The 27230-nt window shown below is 40.9% G+C and overlaps 1 protein-coding gene and 1 long non-coding RNA gene across 2 annotated transcripts; one reads left to right on the top strand and one right to left on the bottom strand.

Moving 5' to 3' along the window:
• Window positions 1-497: 497 nt before the first annotated feature.
• PPM1D (protein phosphatase, Mg2+/Mn2+ dependent 1D) lies at window positions 498-26388 on the top strand. The gene is given in 7 exon segments (XM_040532847.1): window positions 498-1079; window positions 7231-7459; window positions 9812-9875; window positions 9877-9937; window positions 19476-19666; window positions 20433-20672; window positions 24961-26388. Coding segments are annotated over 7 exon segments (1764 nt in total). The 5' UTR covers window positions 498-655; the 3' UTR covers window positions 25516-26388.
• On the bottom strand, window positions 16197-27230 carry LOC121057974. The gene is made up of 3 exons (XR_005814042.1): window positions 26472-27230; window positions 20275-20281; window positions 16197-16207 (listed from the first exon to the last, which is right to left on the bottom strand). It is a non-coding gene; the product is annotated as an uncharacterized LOC121057974 (long non-coding RNA).

Here is a 27230-nt window from a genome sequence, read left to right as displayed (position 1 = left end):
ATTCATTACTGTTTGTAACAGGTTTTCAAATCCCTAGGTGCTCTAGAAATGCAAAGCTTTGCCGACCCGTCTCCTGTTTTCAAATACTCTTGACTCCGATGTGGTTAATGGAAGGAAATCCAAAGTGCTTGGGCCAAAAAAGCACTTGCAGCACTTGGGCCGAGCAGTTGTCTCCGTTTTAGTGACTTGCGAGGCTCAGCGTTGCGTTCAGCCGCCTTAGAAGCGTCTCCGGGAGCTGAAGGCGGCCGTGACGATACCGTTCGGAACGCCGCTGGAAGCACGCAGGGCTGCAAGCGTCCTGCTTCGAGTTGCACGGCCCCGAGCTGAAGGCGCCCCCCGACCACGGGGCGGGGGCCGGGCTCCCCGGCGGGCAGCAGGGGGCGCGCTGCGGGCGGCTCCGCTCCCGGCCGCCCCTTCCGTCGCGGCGGGGCCGGGCCAGGCGGGGGCGCTGCGGCGGGCTCCGGGCGAGCGCGGGGCGGAGCGGGGCGCGCCCGCGGCCCCGCCGGGGATCGGGGAGCGGCGGAGGCGCGGAGCGGGGCCGCGGCCATGGCCGAGCAGCGGCGCCGCCGCCCCCAGCAGTAGCGCGGCGGGCTGCGGGCGGGCGGCGCCGGGCCGAGCCTTCCTTCCCCCCCCCCCCCCCCCACCTCTCCGCCCCATGGAGGGGCCGTACTCGCTGGGGGTGAGCGTGTTCTCCGACCAGGGCGGCAGGAAATACATGGAGGACGTGACCCAGATCGTGGTGGAGCCCGAGCCGCCGGCCGAGGCGCGCCGGGGCCCCCCGCACAAAGGAGCGGCGGCGGCCGGGGGCCCCCCCGACGAGAGCGGGCGGCGGAGCGGGGCCGGCCCGCGGGCGGCCGAGGAGGGGACGCTGCCCCCCGGCCGGCCCCCGAGCCGCTCCGTGGCCTTCTTCGCCGTGTGCGACGGGCACGGCGGCCGGGAGGCGGCCCAGTTCGCCTGGGAGAACCTCTGGGGCTTCATCAAGAAGCAGAAGGGCTTCGGCTCCGCCGAGCCGGCCGCCGTGTGCGCCGCCCTGCGCAAGGGTTTCATCGCCTGCCACCGGGCCATGTGGAAAAAGCTGCGTAAGTTCCAGGCGCCCTCCAGCCGCCGCCGTGCCCCGTCCCCTCCCGCAGGCGGCGGTCCCGGCCCGCCGGTCCCCCCCCCCGCAGCCCCTCCGCGGGGCCCAGCGGCGAGAGCGGAGGGGCCGGGGACCCCCCCCCTCCGTCCCCTTCCCTTCCAGCAGGCGCCGCCGCTGCCTTTCCCCGGGTTTTTTCTTCTCCCGGGCGTGGGACGGCCCGCCCCGAGCCCCCTCCAGCCCCGCGGGGCGCTGGGCACCAAGCGGGCTGGGACCCGCGGCGGTGAAGCGAGCGGTTTGGAAAACCGAGGGAAACTAGAGAGCAGAGGGAGAGGAAGAGAGAGAATCGGGGGCTGAGGACAAACCGTAGGGCAATTGTGCCGTGTAGCTAAAGATTGTAGAGTCGTAGTTTGTGCTGAAGGTATTGCAAGTTGGATGTCCCTGGTACCTTTATCGGAGGAGGTTCTGTCTTGTCTTGGGGAATTGTTAGGAAACCTCTCCTTAAGTTTCCCTCGACCAGAGTATCATGAGAAGTTATTTTAGCAGCCAAAAATGTTTGATTCCCTGTCTCTTGATCCCAGCTGTTTCTCTTGAGTTCTGATGGAATGATGAGAAATGTGGCTGTTTCATACAGGGCTATAGTTCGCTCACTTTACTGTTTGAGCATCAGGGAATATGCAGGGTACCTGCCAAAACAGAAAACACACTCAGTATCCTGAAGGTTATACGTAGTTTCAGTTACTTAAGTGCAGCACGACAGTTGGGGTCCTACACAGGTAAGGCGAAGAAGAGTGTCAAGACGGGTGTCAGTAATTATTCTTGTCCTCTTCCTTCTCGCTGAGATCTGGTGATACTGCAGAATCGAGTTTCCTGAAAGGGTAAAGGTTATAGTTTAGGGTCTGGTCGTTTTTATGTGTATGCTAATGTACTACATAAGTAGATATGTGTGTGTGATGTAATATGTATTCTTTCAAGCATTTGAAAGCACTAGAAAGAGAGAATATATAAATAGCAAGCATATAAAAACGGGCAGGCAGGAGGGGAGTGCAGTAAAATCAGAACAAAAATGTAGACAAAGAATACTGACAGTTGGGCCTGGGAGGCAAACATAAAAAGCAAGAATTGCATTTACAGCACAGCGGGGTTTCGGTGGAGTGATTCGGGGCTGGGGAGGAGGGAGGTGCGAGAGTATTATATTGTCAAAACAGTTTCGTTTTTTTTTTCCTTGAATATCGAAATAGAGAAGTTGCGCAAGTGTCAGATGCTTGACAAGATGTGAGAGGAGGAATGGCAAGGTCAGGGCACGCTGATATTGGGCAGAAAGGAAAGGGTGTGAATTTTAGAAGCGCCAGAACTTGACCATAACCTTGATGCTGAAGAACGAGTGGTGAATGGGCACACGGCCTCCTGGGCTGCAGACTTGCACGATAAGGAGAAGGATGTGTGAACACAGGGAGAGGTTGTGTGGGGAGAAAGATAAGGAGTTCAGTTGTCTGGTTGTAGTATCCTTGTCTGTTCTTTGTCACTGTAACTACGTGCAGCTACAAAATGGAGAGAGGTGAAGTGACAGAATGCAGGAAATACTACTTTAATACAATGTGTTTAGTAAATAATACTTTGGTTGTGGAACTAATTTAAGCTGTTGTAAAAAACAGCCTAGCTCTGGCTGTATTTGATGGCAGTTTCAGGTAGGGTATATGGGAAACTTTTCTTCTACGTAACATGTTTGGTCTTGCTGATTTCTTCTGCATGTGCCTAATAGCTAGAGTGTAATGGGATAAAACAATTACTAATCTGGTTTATAACTTCTCATGCTGGGTTACGAAATCCCAGTGCAAATTTTGCTTGTAATAATTTTTCCACATCATCTTATGCAGACTGGATCTTTAACTCTGTATTGGTGAGACGGGGTATTTTAGTACTGTGGAATGGGAGCAGGAGGCTGGTTTGGATTTTTGGTGTGCAGCATGGGGAGTCTTCATTGCTCTCAGTTGATGGCCATCGGAAGGGAAGCTTGTACTCAGCTGCTCTTGGAACCAGGGGGTCACCCCAGCAGCTGTCTCCTGTGATTAACATGAAATGTATTGGTGATGAGTACAGCAGAAAAAATAAAACAGAAAAAACACCCTTTTGTCATTGCTGGTGATTTGTGAGGTTAATTACATTAATAAAATTCACGATTCTCTGTGTGTTAGAACTCCCAAAGTAAAAATTGTATTTGAAGCCTGTATCTACAACTGGCAGTGGTGGGAAAGGTTTCTGCAAGAAGCGGGCTCTGCAGGTCCTAGATTTTGACAGGACTTCGTTGGGGATTGCATTGTGTTGTTCCTTTTGTAACTCATCATTTGCCTAGTCAAAAGCTTGTTTGTAAGTGTTAAATTTATCTTGATACTATTTAAGCAATTTTTTAGTTGAAAAAAAAATACAAGTTACTAGTACTACTAGTTAAAACTTAGGAAGTTATATGCTCCTGCATTGCTTATAATTCTTCCATTAAATTTAACTTGAAGTATAAAAATAAAATATTTTCATTTTTTCTGTAACGATTAGAATTTTTGTAATTTTCCGTATGAAGTCATAATGTCAGGGTTATTCTTAGTAATGTTTGAGTTTATGGATGTGTCCTTATCTGAAAAGGAGCTAGACTACTTGAGGCAATGCAGATTTTCAGGATAATGTACATTTTTTTTAGTCTACAGCTGCATTAAAAGTTCATATAGCATTTACTTTTTGAAAGTTATCAAGATTTTTAGAATCAAACCAAATTGAAATGAGGTGTTGTAGTTTGAAGTGTTTTAAAACGCTGCATGGATTTGTCTCTTGAAACCATCTAATGTTCTAAGGAACAAACTAGATTATAAATTTGATAGCTTCATATAGCTTAAGCACTTAACATGCATTCTTTTTTCTATTTTTTCTTGGAAGAGTGGGAAGTGCATCTGTTAAACTGGAAAATGTGGTATTTTGTGGGCATGTATTGTGAGTCTCTAACAGTCGGGTGATGTTGTTAGTGCCCTGCTAGATGCAGATGTGGGTTTACCTCCTACTTGCCATTAGCATCAGCTGGTTGGCTTTGTGCATCGCGCTGTTTCATAAGCGAAGTGTTTTTCAGTTCTAAACCCCCCTGGCTGTAGAGAAGTTGTGTCCATTCTGGGATGCAGTCATGTTTCTAGTATGTAGGTTAATAATTATATGACATTAAATACAGAACTGGGGATGTGGGCCCCACAAAGGAACTTTTCCTAACTTAGAAATCCCGGCATGCTAGCTAGATAAATTTGTCCCTTCCTAAAGGTGTGGAAGTGGTATGAAATCGATGGACATTTCAGGTGTAATATTGAAGCGTGAATTTTGTTTTGAGAGCTTTGTAGTGTCAGGATTTCTTTTAATTTGTTAACTTGGTGTGGTATTAAAAGTCGGTAACAGTCTGCTCTGAACTTACCAGAGTAAAGTTCTAAACTCGAAAGTGGATGGCTTTTCATCTGGTTGCTTTGAAAGGGTGTGTGCTAAGAAAAACCTGCGTTTTTGTTAGGGCTGGTGTGGCCAGGTAGGGAAAAATAAATGGTGTGTGTATATTTGAATAAAAAGGCAGCTGAAGCTGAAGCTTCTACCAGTGGAGGAGTTTAATGCTCATAACAGTGCGTTACTGTATATTCTGTTAATTATTTAGAGAAGATGCCTTTTGATCGTAAGTGGATCACTTGGACTACTGGGGTATCTCACAAAAGAAATGTAGGGCTTTCTGTTTGTTTGTTTAAGTTAAAACTATTTTGTCTTGCATCTAAATACTAGAAAAAAAGAACAAAGTAACAAGAATAGGCATTGAAAATAGCATTTGAATTTTGCTGGGTTGTGGTAGTAGGCAGGAAAAATTTAGCAAGGAAGAAACTTTCTTGATAGCAACCTGTTTTTTTTAAGGGCTTTTATATAGTTTGCACTAAAGTTTTTTTTGACAAATCATCAAATTGAAGGAAAGGATGTAACCAAGTCAAATTTCATAAGGCAAAACAATTTATACTTACTGTCCTAGGTAGCAGGTGATGATTTCAATTTGCTGGCTGACGTGCCAGCTATAACACCAGTTGGAATTAACTGGGTGAAGGGTGGTGTTTTTCAAGCAGAGGGAAAATTGTTGCAGAAAGATGTCCTATTGCTTAATTTATAAGATTGATTAAAAACGTAGTCCTGATGTGTGGAGGAGTTGGGTAAGTGACTTTGATTGTAGTACTTGAGCTTGGAAGAGAACTCAGGAGTTTTGACACTTCTGGTAATTTATGATGAGACAATCTCTAAAGAAAAGTGTGCTGTGCTATGTGTAATACTCATTTCTAACCAAGAGCAAGACATAAACTGTGAAATGCCTTGATGATGGGCAGATGTAATTTCTAGTTCTATCGGAGCCTAAAAACTGAGGCTGCTCTATCATTCTTTTTTTCGTAAGTGGGCGATTTCACTTTGTGCTCTTCATTTCCCATAAAGACTGATTTGACTCTCTAATATATTTTATTGCTATTGAGGGGTTGTTACACTGACAGAAACTCATTAGTTGCAGCTTGTTTTCTGTTAAGTGCATGGTTGAAGTCGTCATTACCACTTGGCTTCCTCCCTTGTTTGCTTTCCATTTGGAATGTGTTAAATTTAATATCCACAGTTAAAATTGCCAGACAAAGTACTTCCAATAAGCTGATTGAATGTTTGTGCTCTTGAAATAATGCTACTCTTAGGGAGAAAGTGTATTTTTAGTATTTAGAACACACAGCTAGAAGCTTCTGTCAGGACTTAAATGTTTAAATGATGCTGGATATCTTGGTAGCTAACAATGAGGAAATGCAGCTTTTATCAGCAGGCCGTCTATATTATACACGTCCGTCCCCTTCAGCACATCATCCCTGTTTTCTCTTTCTTGCCCTGGGCATCTGAACATTGTTCAGTGGCACTGGAATGTAATAAGTTCCTAATCTTTTGCTTCTGTTTTACATGTCTGCAGCTTAAAATATTTTCACAGGGAGGAAGGCCTAATTGATTTTTTTTTCTTGTGTGTTGTTATGCTGTAGGGAAAAAACCAAAACAGTGCTTTGGCTATCTGGCCTGAGTATTTCCTGCAAACAGAATGCATCGCAGTGGAATTCTTGTATTGTACTGTGTAAGCACGGATTGCAAAGCACAGAAGATAAAATGTGACAAGGAGAAGAGTCCCCCTTCTTAGTTTGTCTGAAGACATGAGTGGGTGCAGTGAAGAAGAAACATGAGGTTGCTGTTGACAGTTGAAGTCAACTGAGAACTGAGAACTTGAAGTCTGCTATCTGAGGGTACTGAAGTAGGGAGGAGGACTGGTATGCCTAATCTCTCTTAATTAGGATGTTGTCCCAGTCATTTAGTGGCGTTTTAGAAGAACAACTGGTGTGTGTAGACACGGAAATAGACACGAAAAGGCATGAAAGAAATTTTGATTGTACGTAAATTGTGAGAGGAGTGTAATAAGAAATTAGTTTTAAGGGCAAACGATTTGAGAAAGGAGGAGTTTAACCTAACCATACACAGTTCATACTAATAAAGGTATTTTATTGTTCTGAATTCAAGGAATATCTTCTCTGTGAAAACTTTGTTAGATAGCATACTGAAGTAATCTTCATTATTCAATCTTTTAAAAGGAAACACAAATAAAACAGTTGAGGTTCAACTTAAAATATAAAAGTAAAATAACATTTTTCTTTCCTTTCGAGAGAATCAGGAGTGTCCAGACAACTTGATGTCCAGGCAAAATGACCTGATTTATGTTTCTACCTCTTCAGGCAGGGAAGTGAACAGTAGATCCTAACAAAAAGCTCGATTGATCTGGTCAGCACCCAAGTAACACTTCCCACATACTCTTCTTCTTCTAGCAATGCTTGGTAAAATTAAACCTGAGGAGACAGTTTTTGGAATCCGATCTCTGTGCTTTCGTATTGACTTTGTTTCAATTTAAGCTGTAGCTGGGGGAGTGATGTTGTGAAAGTGGGGGGAACCTCCGGGCACCGGTTTGTCTGGCCGTGCCATAGTTGTGTGCACACCCCGTTGTAACATTATGCAAACCTCTGTGATGCAGCCTTGATCTTCAAAATGTTACTGTTTCTGTAGAATTGAAAACAAAGGTGTTTTTGTTTTTTTTCTCACTGCAGCAGAGTGGCCGAAGACCATGACAGGTCTCCCAAGCACATCAGGAACTACTGCCAGCGTGGTAATTATCCGCGGGTCGAAGATGTACGTTGCTCATGTTGGTGATTCAGGAGTGGTGCTGGGAGTCCAGGACGACCCCAAAGATGACTTTGTGAGAGCTGTGGAGGTGACACAGGACCACAAGCCTGAACTTCCCAAAGAAAGGGAGAGAATTGAAGGCCTCGGCGGCAGGTAACTGTCTGTGCTTTTCACTTCAGGTTTGATCTGAGCGCTATCCATGTCTTTCTCTCTCAACTGGGCTTAAGCTTGCTTGTTTTAAGGGGTGGCGAGCAAGTTGGTTAGTCTCACAGCCTGTTTATATTCCTTCACTCTCTATGCTCTGTTTTTATTGTTGTTTGTTTTTTTTTTATTCCTAGCTTGTAGGGAGTAAGTTAGTGTTCCAGTGTTACACTGTTGTGCTTTTTGCTAGTGGTTTATGGTATAAACAAAACTTTAATTTCCTGGTGGATTCTGCTGTGGCTGAGATGGTTACAGTTCTAAGTGGTCATTGAAAACTTTGAAAGCTGAGGTTTGATCTATTTTCATTAAATTCTATGGAATTTTTTTTGGGGAAAAAAGTCTTCATTGTTCCTGAGGTGATACAGACAGCTGTTCAGTAGGCTCTTCAAAGCTTCTGTTTAAGGAACATAAAAGATATTAATTTGAAACAAGATACTGAGTTTGCTGTGTTTAAATATATGCTTAAAATGTGACGTTTTAACATATATCTTAATGTTAGTACTTTTTTCACTGTCAGGAGCTGGCAGATGTTAGTTAGAACATCTCCAAGTTGTGGTTGATGCATGTTCCCTGTGACTGAGGGTGAAAGCAGGCAGCCTCGTCAGATGGCACTAATGTTTTGAGACAAACCTCAGGGCTCGGATTTGGCATAGCTTCACAGGAGCTCTCTGTTCTTTCGTTCTACAGTACTGCACCAGATGGATGGGCACAGTTTCCTTCTCTTAGCAGTTCAGAGGCAGAGATCACTGAAGGTTTTCCTGTTGACATCATTCATACAAGAACCCTGTCAGCTCATTAGCTTTCAGATATCTGTATCACTAGCAGGTGGAAGCTGGTCAGTTAGCTGTGTTTGGGATGGTAGCTTTTCAGAAAGCAAAACTGCAAGCTACACTAAATTAGCCTAAATTTGTTAATGTATGGGTTTCCAAATCACGTATCTCAGTGATTGAAAGTCTCCGAAGCTTTGAAGAAACATTCCCTAGAACTTTGTATCAGTGGAAATGGTTAAAAAAAAAAAAGTATATATTTTTAAAATTGCTCTCTACAAATGCTCCTACCGTGTTTTCCAGGGTGGGTGATAAAGCTGTACAGGCTGTTGTGAGGCAAATGGTAGGAGTGAGGTGAAACTTCAGTTACGCTTATTAATGTCCTCTCTGTCATGAGAGCGAATTGGGAAAAGTTAATGTGAGAGCATGATTGGACTGTTCATTGAAAGTAGTATATTCCTAGTAACAGTCTCTGAGTGTGGAATGAAGTCTTTTAGATAAAGACTTAGCTTTGTGTGGTCATTAGTGGTACAAATGGGTGAGATGGATTTTAGGATGTGGTGTTTGCTGCACTGTGCATGCGAAAGGATGGAGCTAAACATGCCCTTGTCGTTAAGGCCTTTGAAGTCTCAGGAAGCGCATCTTGAATAGCTTCAGTATGAGGAATCTTGAGGCTGTTCCAGAGCGCCTCAGCTTCTAATTACCATTGGCTGTTTCTTGGATAAAAGCTAGCTTTTAAGTGTCTAGTTCTTGACTTGATTGGGACGAAGCTTTGCTGGTTCCTTGCTCCATTACCTCTTCTTTCTTGGTACCTCGTGCTCTCCCTTCTTCTTTCTTTCTGGCCCGTAATAGTTGGTTCACTTGCACAGTAGCTTCTCTTTTGACCCTTCTAAAGTCATCTGTGAGAACTAAAACCATTGTGCTCAGTGCCTTAGAGCAGGTGTTACCATTTAAAGGCAGAGCTGTTTCTTCCTGTGTCCTGCTTTTGGCAGATAACTATGAATAATCCCTTGTTTATTTCTCCCTCATGTTGGTGCACCAGTAAGGAAATTCCTACAGAAGGCTGCTCATTTCTTTTTTCCCAACTGTACTGTGCTGTACTTTACTGCCAAACTTGGGCAGATGGTGAACACTGAGGGAAGAACTACATGATATTTCCACCCAAGTGGGTTGATGTTGATGGTCTTCATCTGAGAAAAGCAAATTGTGTTTTGCTTTTTTGCTGACAGATTAAAAAGATATTTTTACATCTGGTTGTTGCAACTAGCCAGAATTTCTTCCAAGTCTTCATTCCTCTACTTTTTTCTTTTCCTCTCCCTTCATCTCTCACTTTTCCCTTTGGCTTAATATGGAATGAGACTGTACAAGTGATACCAGGTGTTTTGAAATACTTAATTGTGTGGCAGACCTCACTGAGGGTGCCGTCGTTATTGACTCCATATTTACAGACTTAACTGTTCTAATGTCATTGAAACTATTTTTCATGCTTTCGTTTCCATTCCTTTTTATAACCCCTGCTGCTTTCTGATGCTTTTAGTGTGATCAACAAGTCTGGTGTGAATCGCGTCGTTTGGAAGAGACCTCGGCTGACTCACAATGGCCCCCGTGCGCCGCAGCACTGTCATTGACCAGATTCCGTTCCTAGCAGTTGCCAGAGCACTTGGTAAGTGATGCCTGTGTTCGGGAAGTGAGACACCACTACATGCAGGCCACCAGAGCTGAATGACGCCCTGTTTTGCCAAAACACTTGGTTAAAAGGAATTCAGTTGCTTGCCTGGTTTATAAGGCCTTCTAAAAGTAAAGGCCTTATAAAAGCTTTTTAATATATTATGGATTTCATTTTTCAAATAGAGCTGTAGAAGGTGTCACTGGTGAATAAAGGCCTAGTTGTACAACATGCAGGATTTTCAGTGTCACTCTTAGAAGGATGGTACTTTGGTGCACATGGAAATGTACAAAGCAGTTTGTGCCTTCGAGATGTAGAGCACGCTGTCTTGCTGAGAGGGGAGGACAGTCATTCTTGACTTGGTGGTGGTAAGATTAAGTTTTGCTGCATAGGATATGTATCACTTTGGTCTTCCTTTTCATGGTGAATCTGTTTTCTTTCAAGACAATGTAGAATTAACAAAAGGATAGAAGTCAGCCTGTGTTCGTGTTATCTGTAATTTGCCTTTGCAAAAGTAGTGGTAATGGGAAACTTTTTTTTGAGGAACACTTTATTCAGAGGACAGAAAGGCATATTACAATACCGAGAAAACTTGTTATGAATGCTTTTTTGGGAAGTACTTCATAACTTGAAGTTTGCCCCCTCTTGCCCATATGTGTTAGTGTTTTCTAGTCAGTTGTTTTCCTTAAGTTTCACTGCAGAATTCCAATCTTCTGTTCATTTTTTTTCCTTCCAACTTCCCTCTGCCCCAGTGAGGAGTTCTCTATCCAGATACACCCAGTATAGGTTAGGTTTTATGGAAATGTACCACGTTTTTACCTGTGAAAACCGTCCTGTGACTTAATTTCTTCTTGGCAAGCACGGCAGTTATGTGATAGTGTTGTCAGTGTTCCTAGATCAGTTGGCAGTGTGTCACGGGGACAGTCTGTTCCTGGGACTGTCTTCTTGTGATAAGTGCATAACATTACTGCGTCTTATTTCAGAGGCAGTGATACATGTTTTGCATGGATTTGTCTAGTGTCAAGCATTTTGCAGCGATAATTAACATTGTAAAAGATAGCTATGTGTCAAGGAGGAGGCCACAGGTGGCTGAAGTTATCTTTCCATAAAATTAAAAATTTAAGTTTACTAACTTTTTTTCTGCATATCTTAAAAATCTCATTGTGTGTCATATTTAGCTGCTTATTTTATAGTTAGTAAAACTGACTTGAGAGTTTGAGTAAGTTCTTTGGAGTTAACAGATGACTAGCAAAGAGATTGTCATCACCAAGCAACATATCCTTCTTTTCCCCTTTTCTGCAAAGTATCTGTGTTCGTCACAGGTTACGTTTTGATAAGTCTTTCATTCCTACAATTTTGATTTTTTTTTGTCTAAATAGCTCCATGACTTTTGATCTGATTGCTTGCAGCAAGTTGAACAAAAGGATTTGGCTGGGTTCTGTGTGCAGATGGGAATTCAAGGAATGATGCATCTGTTAGCCCCCTATTGCATTCTTTCCAGTTATGTGGATGAAGAGGATTACTGTGGAGTTTTAGGCCCAAGAAATGGGAACACTTCTTCACAATTCTTGGTGTCAGTAGTTAGATTTGAACGCTTGAAAGGGGACATTGGCAACTTGCAATCATGTAGGAGAAAGGGGTTTACAATGTGGCGGTGTTTTGGCGTTTGCCTGCTCAACGAGTCTCTGTAAGCCTTTTCACATCCCCTTCTGAGGAGGTATGACAAACCTCCTGCAAAAAGGAACGCAGCTGCTTTGCTCTGTGGGACCCAGATGGTGCACAGACGCTCACAGTTTGGAAACAGGATTTAACTTCTTTCTGAGGCCAGCATGCCCCTTCCACTGCTTACAAAAGACCTACCACAACTAAAACCATTTGCATTCAAGCTATGGAAGCCTGCTCGACCTCTTGGCTGGCTCCCAGATTGCTACCCTGCTTGGCACAGCACTGCTACTCTGGAGCCTCTCCAAGCGGAGCAGTAACCATCAGTGCTGGCATACAGTGGTTACCAATACTCTAGTCAAGCCCGCTAAGATCTTGCACAGTGATTCTTTTTTGCTAAGTCCAAATTTGGTGGCTGTTCTCGATAGAAATCCCATACTGCAAAATACAGGCCCCATACTTACTATTTGGACGAGAATTTTTAGTAGGACAGCAGGAGTCTGTTGACACTGTCCCACACTTCTGAGACAAACGGATACTTGTGAATTTACTGTCTTTAAAGTGGGCAGGTATCTGATTAAACATCTGTTCTATTTTTTTCTCATAGAATACTTTACAGTATGTTGATGTAGTCTCATCCCTCCAGTTGTTATGTTTAGTGCTCATTGTCGGGAATACAGCAGAAGTTTTAGGAATAGCAGGAATAAAACACTGGGGAAAAACAAGTTGGTCAAGTATTTGGACAGCAGAAAGGATACTGGTGTGTTAGAAGTCTTTTTAGCCAGCTTAATTCTGTTGACATTCCCTTTACTATTTTGATTTGTTTAGTGTCTTTCTGCCCTAAAATAAGCATTTGTGGTATGTACTTCTTATTACTGCTGCTTCTCGTGGCACCAGTAACTGCGATTAAGTGATGTTTTATTTATTTATAGTCCCATAACAAATCAGAAGTGTTTAGGTTTTATACTGTCTTTGTAAAGTACCTGTATGCTGCTTTTACTGTATACAAGTTTTGTGTCTTCTAATGAAATATCTTAAACTGTAGCACAGTGTTCTGCATTCCGAGCACAGCTATTTCTGCTAACCTTTTCTGTGAAATAAAAATGTATTTATAGCAGTTTCCCTTGTAATAGATACTTAATCCCTCACAGTCTCAGAGAATTGTTCACCTCTGGACTTGCTACCCATTCTGAGCAGAAGAGTGTTTTGTTTCCTTCGAGTGCAATTCTTTGTGTAAGTTTTCTGGCACCCTGAGTTCCATGGTAACTGACCATTTTATTTGCCTGTCCCTATAACAGGGTGAGGCAACTCAAAATACTTGAATCCCCTTGTGTAAGGCAAGGATATGAGTGCAAGTGGCTGGATACCATACAGCCTGAATGCTCGGGGGCAGCAAGCCTAGATGTAACTTGCTTGTGTGATTTGAACAGCGTGTGCCGTTGCATCGTGCATTAGTTACTGTCTCTCTGCTGTAGATTTACAAGTCGGATTTCTCCATGTGGCACCCAGGAAGGCATTGTGGATGGACTCCAGTGAGCGTGCTTACAGGTGCATCTGGTAGGGAAAGAACTGAGAGAGGAAATAACTTTGAATGTGTAGCATAGTAGCCAGATTCGTGCTAGCAGAAAGGTTACATTTTTAGCACATGCTGGCTGTCTAAATATATTAATGTAGACCTTTGGTTTCTGGGACAAAATGCAGGATGATAAATACAAGGCTGTGACTGTACAAGACGATGTGCCTTACGTTCCCATCTACAGAACCCTTTGTGGAAAAATGAAATGAAGAATTTCGATCTTTGGAAACCAGTTTTGAAGTGAAGTCTGGCCTAGCATCAGCGATACTTTCAAAGAGGGTATACAGAAGTATATGGCAGTAGAACAAGTATACAAAAGTAGAATGGCATTGTAGCTGTTGTGTAATTTTTTTTTTTCCTTTGAGCGATGAAACCGGAGTCAAGAACCCATTAGCTGAACCACGCATTCATGTGGCCACATGAAATTTCTTTTCCCTGGTTCTTATGTAGATATCTAACAGACCCATTCCCATATTTTTGGTGGAGTGGCTTCCACAATACAGGATTGATTTTTTTCATACAAACACTAATTTCCTGCTGACCCCTAAAAGCAGCTATGTACCAGAACAGTGAACTCTGAATGTATAGCTGCTATAAGAACGTTAGCTCTGACAGTGATATGGAAGCTGTCTTCCAGAGCACCCTACTGGATGCCAGAATTGTTTTGTAAAGCTCTCTGAGCATGCATACCATGAAACCCTAGGGAGGAGGGAGTGGTTGACCTCAAACGATCTAAGTAGATTGTTGTATAAGGGTTTAATTTTTGGTGTGTGTGTGTACACAAGCACACGCATTTTAAATCTGAATGGGCAGAGTTGCTAGACAGTATGTGCTTCTTGGGTTGTCTTTCCTGCTTGTGTGTAGGCCACACCATGAAGATTAATTGTAATGGATCATGTAAGCCAGTAAGCTATATTTAAACGCTGCACGGCATTTTACAGACTTTACTGATACTGCTTTATACATATATGTATGCAGTGTATTTGGGTTTCTAGACTTGTTCTGGAGATGTCTTACTGCAGCTTCTACCGTTTTCTCCACCCCCAAGACAAGATATATATGTATGCCTGTACAAAATGCAGAGTGTGTACTTAACTGTGCAGATCTGTTAGCTATACTGATCACGTGAAGGCACATGTGGATCTGTTTAGCTCAAAAGAGAAAGTTTGGGGCTTTTTTCCTGCTTTTGGCTGGCTGTAGCTCTCTCTGTTTGCCTCTTTAGCTCTCTTTTCTTTTACAGTAGAAAAGCAGTAACGAATATTTATCCTGGAGGTGGTACTTCATCCAGGTTTGCTCACCAAAGTGTTCTTAGGTTTTATCCTTTGTCTTTAGCTAACAAATGCTGTATAGGATTGGGTGTCTTTTAGAGCTTGCAATGCCACCTTAGTGTTGAAGGATTTAATTGAATGCCAGAAATCATGAGTAGCTTTCTGCATGTCATTTTAGTTTCTCATCTTTGCTTTTGCATCCTATATGCTCTGGCACAGCCCTGGACTCAAACGCCTTTCTACTCTTGCCTGTTTCGCTAACATGCGCGCAGGGATGAGCAGTCTTGGTGAGACTGTCTTATGGGCAGTTTTTAAATCACCATTTGTTTTAACAGCAATTGAAACAATTGCACTTGAAATATGGGCCTCTTGTCTGTGCTTTCATTTTTGACATAGTGTTGCGGGTAGAATTCTTGCAGCAGGTTTGACTTAAAGAATATGTAAATGAAACTCCTAAAGGAAGGGTGTAGATTTTAAAGCCCTGAGTACTTCTGGGTAGCTTTTCTGCTTGCTACTATCTTCAATTTTGTCCCTGTTCCTCAGACTGAACTTTTTAATCATTGTTAGGTTCTGTAACAGGGACATTATACTGCATTTGTCATTACACTGCTGTGAAGATGCCCTCTTGTGGCTATAGGATCAGGTTGTCATGAGTTTTGGTGAAAATGTTCTCCTCCCCAGCTCAGCCTGAACGGCCCTAAGTGGTTACTGTCTGTATTCATGTTGAGACTTGCCTAGCTTCCTAGCAGCATTGCCTCATCAGGAGTGGAAAAAAGTTCTGTAAGTCTTTACTTTGTACTAACAGACCTTTTAGACACGTTTCGATTTTAAAAGATTTGGAATTAATCAAATTGGGTCACTTTTTGACTGTGACTTAAAGTAAACCTTTATTTCCCCTATTAAAAGTAAAAGATATATTTGTATTCAAAACAGCATTCTCCTGAAACATAAATGAACAATTTGATTTATGACTTTAGGACATATTTTTGCTATAAGAAGGCTTTGGACTTAATCCAATCCAGTCTACTTATATGATGGGTTGCTTTGTTTATAACCAGTTACTTTCCTGGCATCAGCTGAGTTGCAAGTGTTTTTTTCACTGTATTTCAAAAGGTAATAGTAAGCAGTTAAGGTAGACTACATATTTTCATATTTTTATAGATAGCTGTGTTAGTTTTCTGCACCTTTATCATACGACTTCAAGTATATATTTTTTGTTTGCAAGATGCAATGCAATTTTTGTGTAGATCTTCATGTATTAATCTGGTTCTAGTCATGACCAAGAAACAGGTGTGATTTTTCTGGAAGATTAGAAGGAACTATTTTAATCCCCCCCCCCTTTTTTTGTTTGGAAAAGGAACATGCAAACCTTCCAGCAAAAGAAATATTCCTGGCTGTAAGTTTTTTGGATAAAAAGGCTGTTAAGTTTTGTAAATGTGTGAGTTTCAGTTAAGAACAAAAATAGCGTAGCTCAAAGTGAAGTTTGAGAACCTGGAATTCCAGTTCTGTAATACTAGCCTTTGGCATGTCACATCATCTTGCTATCTTGGCTTTCCAGTCTGGTAAAGAGTCACTTGTCTGTCTGCTTGCTTTGGGACAGAATTAAAGATTTTAGTGTTTTGAAATGTCTAATGAAAAATATGTTCTGTCTTGTGGTTTACCTTCCTCTCCCTCATTTCCTCCCAGAATTGTAAAAGAGAGGGTCCCATGTAAAGTGACTTCATTGTAGGTTTGCCACATACCTCTCAGCCACTGTGGATGCTGTGTTCTCCAGCTGGCCAGAGGAAGAGACACAGCTGACATTAGTATTCTATCTATACAGCAGCTCTGAAAAGCATTTACTTAGTCGGTGGTGCTCTGCCCTTTATTTATAAAAAAAGAAAGAAGAGGAAAAAAGTGCTTTGCCCTAGTAACATGGCTTGGCCTTTGCTAGCTTGGAGTTAGAGAGTAATTCTTACAAATCCTTAGTGTGAAGTACTCTATGCAGCACTCTTCTGCCTAGGATCATTTGCCTGCTTGATTAGTCTGTAATCGTACAGCTTGTATACATCAGTTATTGTGTTATTTCCTAGATGGGTTTGGACCTCGGTAAGTGATGAGTACAGCTGAATTTAAAACTCACCGAGATGTGGTTCTCACTGTACATGTACAGCAAACATAGAAAGCCACTTTGACAGAGGTGATGCCACAGGAAATTGTTTGAAAGAATGCATGTCATGTTTTTTTTCAAAAATGTTTAATATATTTAGAAGCTCGAACTAGTCTAGCTCCTATTTTCTTTCCTTTCATGAAAAATTTCTTTCCTCCTGTGGTATCTGCTAGACCCACACCCGTCTCCATTTGAGAGCAATGACAGCACTGCAGATAACCTGGCTTAGTTACAGATTTGCACGTGGATTTGGCCAAAGATGGTTACTACTGTATAATCAGGTAGTGTGGCAGCTGCTCTAATGCATTCACGACGTGCTAGCTATTGATTCCTGTGTCAGGCCTCCACCCCGTTTGTAGTTACACCGTGACCTTCAAAGGGGCAACTCTTCGCAGAGGAGAGATGCTGTTGAGGTTGGAAGGCTTTCAGAGGCAACTAGGAAGGTTGAGCCCCTGGTTAGGAGTTTGGCCTTTGATTTGTGAGGTGCGGGTTCCTGTTGTCTTCCTAAAAACTATGCCCTTCAGCAAGTTTCTTGTTGGTGGAGTCCATTATAACGAGTGTGACATTCCGGGTTATCACTGTGAGGAGCCTTCTGCCTCTTGGAGGAAGGCTCGCTGAAATCACTGTGACTTTAACTTGGCTGTTTCTCAGGGAGAGCAGCAGATGGTTATGATGACATGTATGTGGATGAACCAAAACTAAATAGCATCAGATTATTTTTGTATTACAGCAAAGTATTTTTAATCAAAGAATGATTCAGCTGAAAACATTGATTTTTCATAAATGGGCATACTAGCAAATAAAAGCAAAAGAAAATTCCCATGTTGGGAACTGATTCTGAGATCTGATTGTCATAAGATTCCAAGCTCTTGTTTGTTTTACCTGTTGTGTCAGTGACAGGCACAATGTGAAGAACTCTCAGTGTATGAAGACTTTTTTGGCAATTAATATACAATAATTGCTGCACTGGAGCTCAGCTTTTCTGTTACAGTATTTATTTTGATCTTGTTGCCAGCTGGCTGGCTTTGTTGCAAGTCTGTGGAGGGAGAATGTACCTCTATATGAGCAGGCTCAGCTTTTAATTAGTATTTATTAGAAGCATGTGTTTGTCTATGGCTGATGCAATGGAGGTGAATTGGCGCTTTAATGAGGATGGACCATCCGTGCTTGCTGCTGTGAAGTGGCATAATTGAGTTGAAGTATTCCTGATTCTGAAGAAGTCTTTTCAGCTGGTTGATAGCTTAAGGCAAAGCTAATGGAAAGAAATAGGAAGACAAAAAGCTTATTTATTATCTTTAAAAGGGTGGTGAAGGATGTAGAAGGCAGCTATGAACATCTTATCTGAAGAAAGCAAAAGCAAAGGAAAAAAAAACCTGAGCCTTACTTTTTAAATTGAAGTTCTTTGACATTTTTATTAATTTCTACTTCTAAAGCCATGTGTTCTGTACAGAAAAATATAGCCAGTGCTTGCAAATAATGTTATTTCTTGTTGCTTATCATTACAGGAAGCTATTTATGAACTATTTAGTGGAAATTTTAGTACTATATAGTATGTTACCAAAACCAGAAAACATAGAAAAACCCCCATTGCAGCATTAATTGTGTAAAAAAGAAGACAAAGTGTTAGTGCAACAGAATACTATTCTTGATTTAGAAGTCCAACATTAGAAAGACGTATTTTTTGTGTATATCTGATAAATAAGATTGAAATAAGTTAATATGGAAAATAAATTTTTTCTGCTGGACTGGTTTTTCCTTGAGGATGGCTTGGAGGAAGCACTTGAACCAGCTGATGTTTTGATTGAAATGTGACTTAAGTTTTACATTCAGTTCAGGCCATCTTCACCGGTGAGGTGACCCCAAACTCATTCACACAGCAAGGAAGATTTAAAAATAGAAAGGTTCACTGCATGAGGCCTTCCAGGGGAGAGGCTTTAGCTCTCATTTTCTGCTTTCCTGCTGGAGCCCAGGTGCTACTTGTGCTCCTGTGGCTTCTTTCCAAGTCCACGATTTGGCACATGGTGTTCAGCTGGAAAGGCACTCTGAGCGCTGCATGGCTTTGAGAGTGATGATAATGTTATGGAAGGAGGAGAAAGGAGAGGAAAAAAGTTAATAAGGGAAAGGTTTCAATCTCCTCCTTTGCTGTCTTTGTTCCTTCTTCATGGCACCCGCACGGACAAATACACGTACAGTAAGACGTGTGTTTCTGTATTGGTTGGATGGCTGTGGAGAATTTCAGGTTGAGAGAATAAAAAGAGCAAGTTTTCTGGTTGTTTTTTTATTTTTCTTTCTCCGAGCATTTCTTTCTAGGGTGTGTGGAGCAGCACATCATTGTCATTCAGGCTAAAGTCTCATGCTGCATGATCTTCTCCCAACCTAATTTTACAAACTGTATCGTGATTCTCTGTACAAGCAGTGAAGAGTTTGTCCAGCTGTAAAGCTTTAAACTGTGCCCATAACTCGAAAGGCAGACTTTTGCAAGCTTGGTTTGGGTTCGACAAAGCCTTAAAATAAGGCTTTGCTTCTGTTTCAGGATAACTCTTGTTGTTCAAATAAGTTTTAGTTTGGATATTGAGGTTCCACTGATTTTTACGTATTAACCTGTTATTTCCTTCTTTTTCTGAAAATCTTAGTTTTGAGAGTAAAGGCCTCTTGTAAATATAGGTTGGTTTGAATGCATTTTTATTTAAATAGCTACATATTAATAAATGTGATCAGAAAGTGACAGCAGCAGAACAGTAATTGCATTGTAATTACATTGCATTACTGTCGGTGACTTGAGACTGGTGGTAATTGTTTTCATGGGAACCATTTTCAGTAGTTTCCAAGAATAATATCGCTTGTAATATAACAATTCTGGAACATTTTCTCCTTTGCTAGGTGATCTGTGGAGCTACGACTTCTACAGTGGTGAATTCGTTGTGTCGCCTGAACCTGACACTAGTGTGCACACAATTGACCCCCAGAAGCACAAATACATTATCCTTGGCAGTGATGGATTGTGGAACATGATCCCGCCTCAAGATGCTATCTCCATGTGCCAGGATCATGAGGAGAAAAAATACTTCATGGTGAGCACAGTTGGTATCAGTCATTGGGGAAATTTAACGCTGCTTTCCTCTTAAAAATTGCTGAGTCTGGTATGTGTGTAATGTACGGAACGGCATTGTTGTTCAGGCATATTCAATAGCTTTGCCATAACATAGAGGTTGTTACAGCACAGCTGATATTGTGCTTGCATGTACTGTCAAATACAATTCATGTTAATAATGTTCTTTAATCCCCATTTTGGGGAAATTTGACTACCAGGAAGGGATCTGTGATTAAGAAGATAGAAAATCCTTCCTGTAAGGAAATTATACAAAATACTGTCTGAAATCAAATTTTTTTTTCACATTAAAATGCATGTTACAATGCAGACAATTGTCAATTGTTTTTTGTGATTTTTTTGAAAAAAGTTTGAATTACATTCTTACCGGGTTTATTATACAAAACAGTTGAGAGAATTTAATCAGTGGAGCATCTGAGCATCAGTTAGTAAATAGTCTGTAAGCCCCTTGAAAGAGTTCTGGAAAGACTGCAGGATGTGTTATGGCCAGCCTATTTATAGAATTCATTTGCATCGGTTGTAAAGTTTAAAGCACTTAGTGTGTGTATATGGATTCTACCATAAACTGACTTTAAAGCTTCAATTAGTATTTCCTCATGTTTCTGGATCAAGCTACTTTAGCACATGACATAGGAGTAGATTATCTCAGCTTCTGCCACATAAACTGTCTTCAATTTATAAAGTAAAGTGGACTTAATCGCTTTCTCTGTCTTTCTTCTAACATAAAGGGAGAGCACCGACAGTCTTGTGCCAAAATGCTGGTGAACAGAGCCCTGGGTCGGTGGAGGCAGCGCATGCTTCGTGCAGATAACACCAGTGCCATTGTAATCTGCATCTCACCATTGCAGGATAGCAAAAGCAACTTGGAAAATGAAGAATTGTATCTCAACTTGGCAGAGAGTCCCTGCTATAGCAGCCCTGACATGAATGTCATGACACCCTCCCGCTGCTGTACCCCACCTGTCAAGGTAACGCTTTTTTTCAGTGTTCTAAATGTTCCACATTGAACTTACTGGCCTCTCAACTTAAACCACCATTTAGTGTTACTTTTTTTTTTTAACTTCAGCGGACTAGGTAGTGTGTATGGCTAAATAAAATATTTCAGTTGTAGGACAGTAACTTGACAGCAATTACCTGGCCATATCCTCAGTACTTCTTGTAAGTCAGCATGCAATGCTTTAGAGAAAAAACTTCTAATAACATTTCTTAAAAGATTTTGGAGCACCAAAGAGAGTATTAAAGTAGGAGTGTCTCAGAATTGCTGAATTTCAGGATACAGTGTTTTTGTAATTCTTAAAATCCTAATAACTTAGTAGTAGTTCTTGATTTGTATGTCTTCTTCAATGTAAATAATTACTGTAAGTTTATGCATGTAATTCACACAATTATAAATACAGTATTTTGTAAAAATCTGAGTTCTCGAACAAAATCGGAAGTAGACTATTGAAAAGGGGGTCAGAGGTTCAAAATCCCCAACCAAACCTCAACAGCTGGTAAATTGCAGACTGCCTCTGGAGGTGTTCATAACTATGTGGATTGTTTTCTAAGGTAAAGATGGATTAACAGATTGAGATACACATAGTAGAGAATGATTTCTGCTCGGATTGGGAAATTGTACTATGGTCATCTAGTTGGTTTAACATTCTTTGTTAGAGGAAAAGATGTAATACAAGATCTTTATTGGGATTAGAAGCTTTACCCATTAATATAAAGCAGAGCTGTTTGGAAGCTTTTTTTTCCTTCTGAAAACTAGAGTGGAGTTATGAGTGGATATTTGCTTCAGTAATTACCAGCTGCTCCTGATTTAAGTAACTGTCCTTTGATGTTTTGAAGCATCTTTGGATAACTGTCCTTCGGGCAAAGTTTAAAAAAAAAAAAAGGCAAAAATAAGAAGGGCAGTCCTTAATGTTCCCTTTGCAGAGACAAGCTGCTAGTAAAATGGCAGGCTCAACCTTTCTCTCTCCTTCTGTTCCATCCAGTGTAGCAAAAGAGCTCAAAATTGTGTGAAAATTTTTTTGAATTGTAAATACTCCTGAACTTCTAAGTTGTACTACTTGTTTTGTGCTCTAGCTATTATCAGTACTTATTGAGTAAGCCTTGAGCTATGTTGATTGCAAAATAACCAGGAAGTAGCATTTCTTAATAAAGACGTAGTGAAGATACCTTCTGAAGATTCCCCCTCCCTGTATAAGTAAATTCAGGGAGCTGTGATGTTTGAACCTATATGAATTGCAGCAGGTGGTCATAAGTAGTGGAGAGATTAAAACTCTAGACAGCTAATATTTTTGGTGTTTTCCTTGTAGACAAGGCTTTAGTTTACTTTTTTTTACTTAATGTACAAAACCCAAAAGAAAACTGGCTACAGGTGTGTGTTGGTATCATGTATAAATTCGTTCTACTTTTCTCCTCTTGGCCTTTGTATGGTGTTGCCAATTAAAAAAAAAAAGAATCCTATTTTCTCCCTATTTTTTATTAAAAGTATTAATGTAATATGAGTTTCTGCTTGAAAGGCAATATACAACTGTCCTCTCAGAGTACCTGTAAGTATGGGAGGAAAAATATAAGGAGGAAGTTGAGGAGAAAAAAGAGAGAGGCCCCTGTACTGTCTGAATAATGAAACATTTTGGGGGGCTGGGGGACAAATGCCTCCAGGAAGATCAGAACAAGTAAAATGTCTCGGCAGTGGTGTCCCCATGTATGCTTTTGTGCAAAAAAAAAAAGAGCCTTGTGCAGTTATCTGTAGGTATATTCAGTTAAGTCTATCATTGAGTAATATCAGTTTTTTCGTAGTATGAAGAACCTCACCAGTTAGATAAGAAACCACAATGGAAGGAAAGATGTATTTTCAAAAACTCTGGTTTCTGTAATGGCTGGACTGTCAACCTCATAGGAGGGAAAAGCTCTTCTTTTTGTGCAATCAATCATGTTATTGATTGCAGAAAATCAATTAGAAGAATTGATGAGAATATCCATTAGCAAAATAGTATTTAAATACATTGATACATAAAGCCGCAGGTAAATAGCTGATCTAAATTAGATAAGTAATTAAAAAAAAAATCCTACTGAAGTTTTCCAAAATCTCTGCAAAGAAACAAGAGGGGATTTGTCAGATCAGTCTGAACTCCTAGAAGTCATTGTGGCATGATTATGGACAAGAGTGGATAGGTCAGGAAAAACAAGAGGTAGCAATGAAATGAAGTTGTATCTTTTGTCAGAGAATGGGGGGGAAAAAAGCATTGGATATCCTTGATTCTTAACAACTGCTACCTTCCAAAAACAATTAATTTTTGGAGATAGAGTAAATCAAAGTTTCTCAATTAAATTGATGTATTTCTTAATTACATATCCTTCTGGCATCAATTACTAATACCAAATTAATTCTATTGTTCCTGAGGCCAGTGACAGAATTTGATTGACTAGATTGAGAAATTAAGCTGGTGATTCATGTTTTATTTTTCTTGTTTTGTTACATCACTCTTCAGCAGACTTTCTGCAGTCCATCCTCTGACTTCATTTGGCTTCCCAAAGCCTTACCCGATCTCAGCTATTCATCTTAAGCAAAAGATCTTGGCAATAAGAGCCACAGTGTTAAGTGCCTTGCACAATATGAAACATAAAACCTAAGTATTGGCTAGAGACACAATGTCAGAAATGAAATTGAGCAGATTAAATAACGTTGCCAGGGCTGTTCTGAATGGGTCATCTTAGCTTTCTTATGAAATGAGTTGAATAACCATCCGTAAAGGTCTTCTCTCCTGTGTTGCTAAATGGAGAAGAAAAAAAAAAACTAAATGGCTTTATTAATCTACACATGTGGAACAACCAAGGAGTTAGAGGAAGTGGAAAACGAAATCTAGATGCTAGAAACAATTCTGATAATCTTTTCTTTTGGAGTGCATTTTATCAAACCTTACTATTTTTCAAAAGTGCTGAGCAGTCATGGATTTCTTTTTGAAGGTGAACTGAAGTTGCTCTGTTGTAGCTTAAAGCATTTAGATCTTGCTCAGATGGTGTATTTACTTGGTCTAATTTGTGTGCACGTTTGAGTTTTCAGTGCACTGATTTCTTAAGACTGTCATTGCCATTTGCCTTACATTTATGGTATGTAATGTGGCCTTGAAATTTACTTCTGAAGGACTTGCTGAGTAGCTAGGGATTTCTTCACAATTAAATCTTTAATAAGGTTATAATTCATATCTTCAGGGCACTGCATAAATACTAATTTTCATAATCCCCCTGTGGATAGGGAAAGTAAGCATTGTCCCCGTTTTCCTGTTGGTAAAACTGAGATTGAGGCAAAAGCACTTATCAAAGGCTGCAGAAGGGATGAACAGCTGAAGGTAGGATTAGCAAGTCCCTGGTTCTCAGGACATCCCACTAAGCAGCCTCTCTTCAGAGTACCCAATAACTGTGCTTCATAGAGAGTGGCTGGGTGTAGTGTGGTGAATTGAATTAGTTCCTTTCCAAGTTGTAGAGCATACAGCTAGGCAATAAAACGCGTTACTTAGCTGTGAGGAATTGGAAACAGCAAATAGTAATTCTATTTTTAGAATGTTTGTCCAATGAACTTTTGCTCCACCTTCTGTATATGATCAGGACACCTAGGGTATGAAGAGTTTGTCCTTGTTGCTGATAATCTAGTTGTTCCCTAACTGAGAGTTCTAAATGTGACAGGTCAGAGTTCTGCTGTTTGCCTTAATAGTGCTTGGCCATCTGAGGTATAAAATCTTCAGAGGCAGTATGGGTGCACACATCACAGAATGAGGGAACTCGTGTCTGCATTTTGGAACATGCTACCGATGAAAATTCCCAGGACAGACTGCAGGCAGTGTGTTCTACATGGCTTCCTAAATTAACAAAGATAACATGTTTATTCCTTACATAACTTGCTTTATAGCAGCAAAAAGGAAGATGCACGGGATGGAGGTGTCTGAACAGCCCTCTGAATGAAAAGATTGTCTGCCATTATGAGATGCTTGCAAATTGAACAATGGAAATAAAAGCATTTAGAAAGTTGGTGCGCACAAAGTACCAAGCTCAGATGCACAGTATGCATCTGTGTCTGCCTCTCCATCCCTGCCTCTCAATGTGTGTGTGTGTGTGGGGGGGGGGGGCGGAAATGATCCTGTTCTAGAGTGGAGTTTTTCTGTCTCTGATAAGGTTTAGAAATGTTTTCTCATGCAGTCTCCGCCATCAAAGGATAATAGGAGTAAAGTGATTTTATTTATGCCTAAGTATTTTTTTCTTTCCTTTCAGCTTTTAGAAGATGATCCGTGGCCACGACTGAATGCTTCTGAGCCTGTTCCTTCCCTTGTGCATAGCAACATGATCTCAGAGAAATACATAGAGCTGCCAAATGAGATTGCCAAAAGCAATTCACCTTCATCAGGAGCAACCCTGAAGGATTCAGGCCCGCAGGAAGAGAAATGCGGCAAAGCATTGGCTTTGAGGATACATGAATCCTACAGTAATGGTTTGTCAGTAGGTCTCTCCCCTTCCAACTCCACAAATTCAGGCACGGACCAAAAAGGCTTCAAGGTGTCTCCTAGTGGCCAAACAAAAGCCCAAGATGCAGAGAGGACACCCACAGCAAACTTTAAAAGGACATTAGAAGAATCCAACTCTGGCCCAGCTATGAAGAAGCCGAGACGTGGCCTGAGTAGAAACATTACTGTCCAACCAGAAGGCATGTCCACAACGCCACAGCGCAAAAACTCAAACAAGCTGACCATGCGGCGCAGCCTGCGGGGCCAGAAGAAGCTCGGCAATTCACTCTTCCATCCACCCAGGAAAGCAGCCTGTGTTTGCTGAAGGGCATTTGTGTAAGGAAGTGTATTTTGTCCTGATTAGAATTTTAAAGTTGGTGCAGAAGTTTGAAACTCTTCCCGTTTATCCTTTTTTAAAGTAGAAACTTTTTTTGGTATCGAACAGCTTTATCCCAGCCTTGTACTTGCTTGTATTATAACTGTGAATTTTGTAGATGTGTAGGGTATAAGTCACTGTAAAATGTGTGTAAATTTGTTTTCCCTTCATATAAATGTAGTCTCTTTTCTTCCTTGTATAATTGTTACAGCGGGGCTAAACCTTGTTTAAAAGAAAGTCTTTTTTGTTAATTTACTAAGGTCTTGAATTTGTATACGCTTCTTGTGATGAGAATTTCACAACTTTTTCACTAAAGTAAATTATTAAACAGAATGGAAGATATGTATTTTCGTAGTACTATATGTTCCACCTAAAGTGTGTCTTTTAGAGAATACACTAGGTCTATATTTTGTTTTTAAATTTTAGATTTCTCTACTCAGAAATGTATGTGGAAGCAGAGATGTTGAGTCTTGCTTTACGGGGCTCAATGTCAACATCTTTGTTAATTAAAATACTATGCAGTATCTTATCTAGTTGCATTTTTGTAACATTAATAGGCAAAGTATTTAGCAAAAAAACCTGTGTTTTAAAAATTCCAACTTCTAAAAGCATCCTATAAAGCCATTCCCCATCCCTGTTACAAACGGTGGCATTTCTATCCAGGCATAAACGTATGTCCTATGGAAGCACGAATTTTCTGCTATTCCAATACTGATGGTGCTGCTAATATCTTTCAACATAAGTTCTTAAGTTATTTTATGACAATTTCATTGAGTACGTGGATCATGTGTATGTTCACTTAAATAAAACGTGGAAATTTGATGGGGTGCCTTTTTCTTTTTTATAATTTCAAGCTTAAGTACACTCACTTTGTATTCATTAAAGTCTAATACTCTCTCCTTCACAAACAGGACATCCTGCATAGCTGTACCAGGGAACAATTCTTGGCATTTTATACTTAATGTGTTTGTTAAAGTGTAGCAATATATAACCTGCATTTTTTTTAACAGGGAAGTAAAATGCCAATACTTCATTCCAAGGGCTAGGGTGGTATTTTTAGAATCTAATTCTTTACTGCTGGCACAATAAAACATGGGCTGGAATTAGGCCTGCTATCTATATATGTTACCATGGTTACAGAAATCCTAGAGGAATTGCACACTTTCTGAAAATGTATAATTCTCTTTCATCCAGCCAGTGAATGCAGCCCAATCTTAGGAGATAAAAGTAATGAGCTCTGTCCAAATTGGATTCAAGAATTTGTGTATATGGTTGTAACCTATGGTTAACAAAGTTTTATTATAACCAGTGTTGAAAATTGTGTGCTACATTGGGGGGAGGGAAGAACATAAAAGCTAGCTGTAGCTATATACACAAACTTATCTAGCAACACTCCTTGCAACAAACTATGATGGTAATTGTCTATTTTCAATTTTACCTTGTGACATTCAACTAAAAAAGTCACAAAAAATGCAAGTATAACAGTTACGTAGCTGTATTATAGAATCATAATATCCGAGTTGGAAGGGATCCACAAGGGATCATCACATCCAACTCCTGAGTCCCCAAAGGACCACACAAAACCTCAGACCTGAGTCTGAGAGTGTTGTCCAAATGCTTCTTGAACTCTGGCAGGCTCAGGGCTGTGACCGCTTCCCTGGGGA

Source organism: Cygnus olor, chromosome 20, assembly GCF_009769625.2.
Source record: "Cygnus olor isolate bCygOlo1 chromosome 20, bCygOlo1.pri.v2, whole genome shotgun sequence".
NCBI lineage: Eukaryota > Metazoa > Chordata > Aves > Anseriformes > Anatidae > Cygnus > Cygnus olor.
This window is presented reverse-complemented; position numbering and strand designations above follow the sequence as displayed.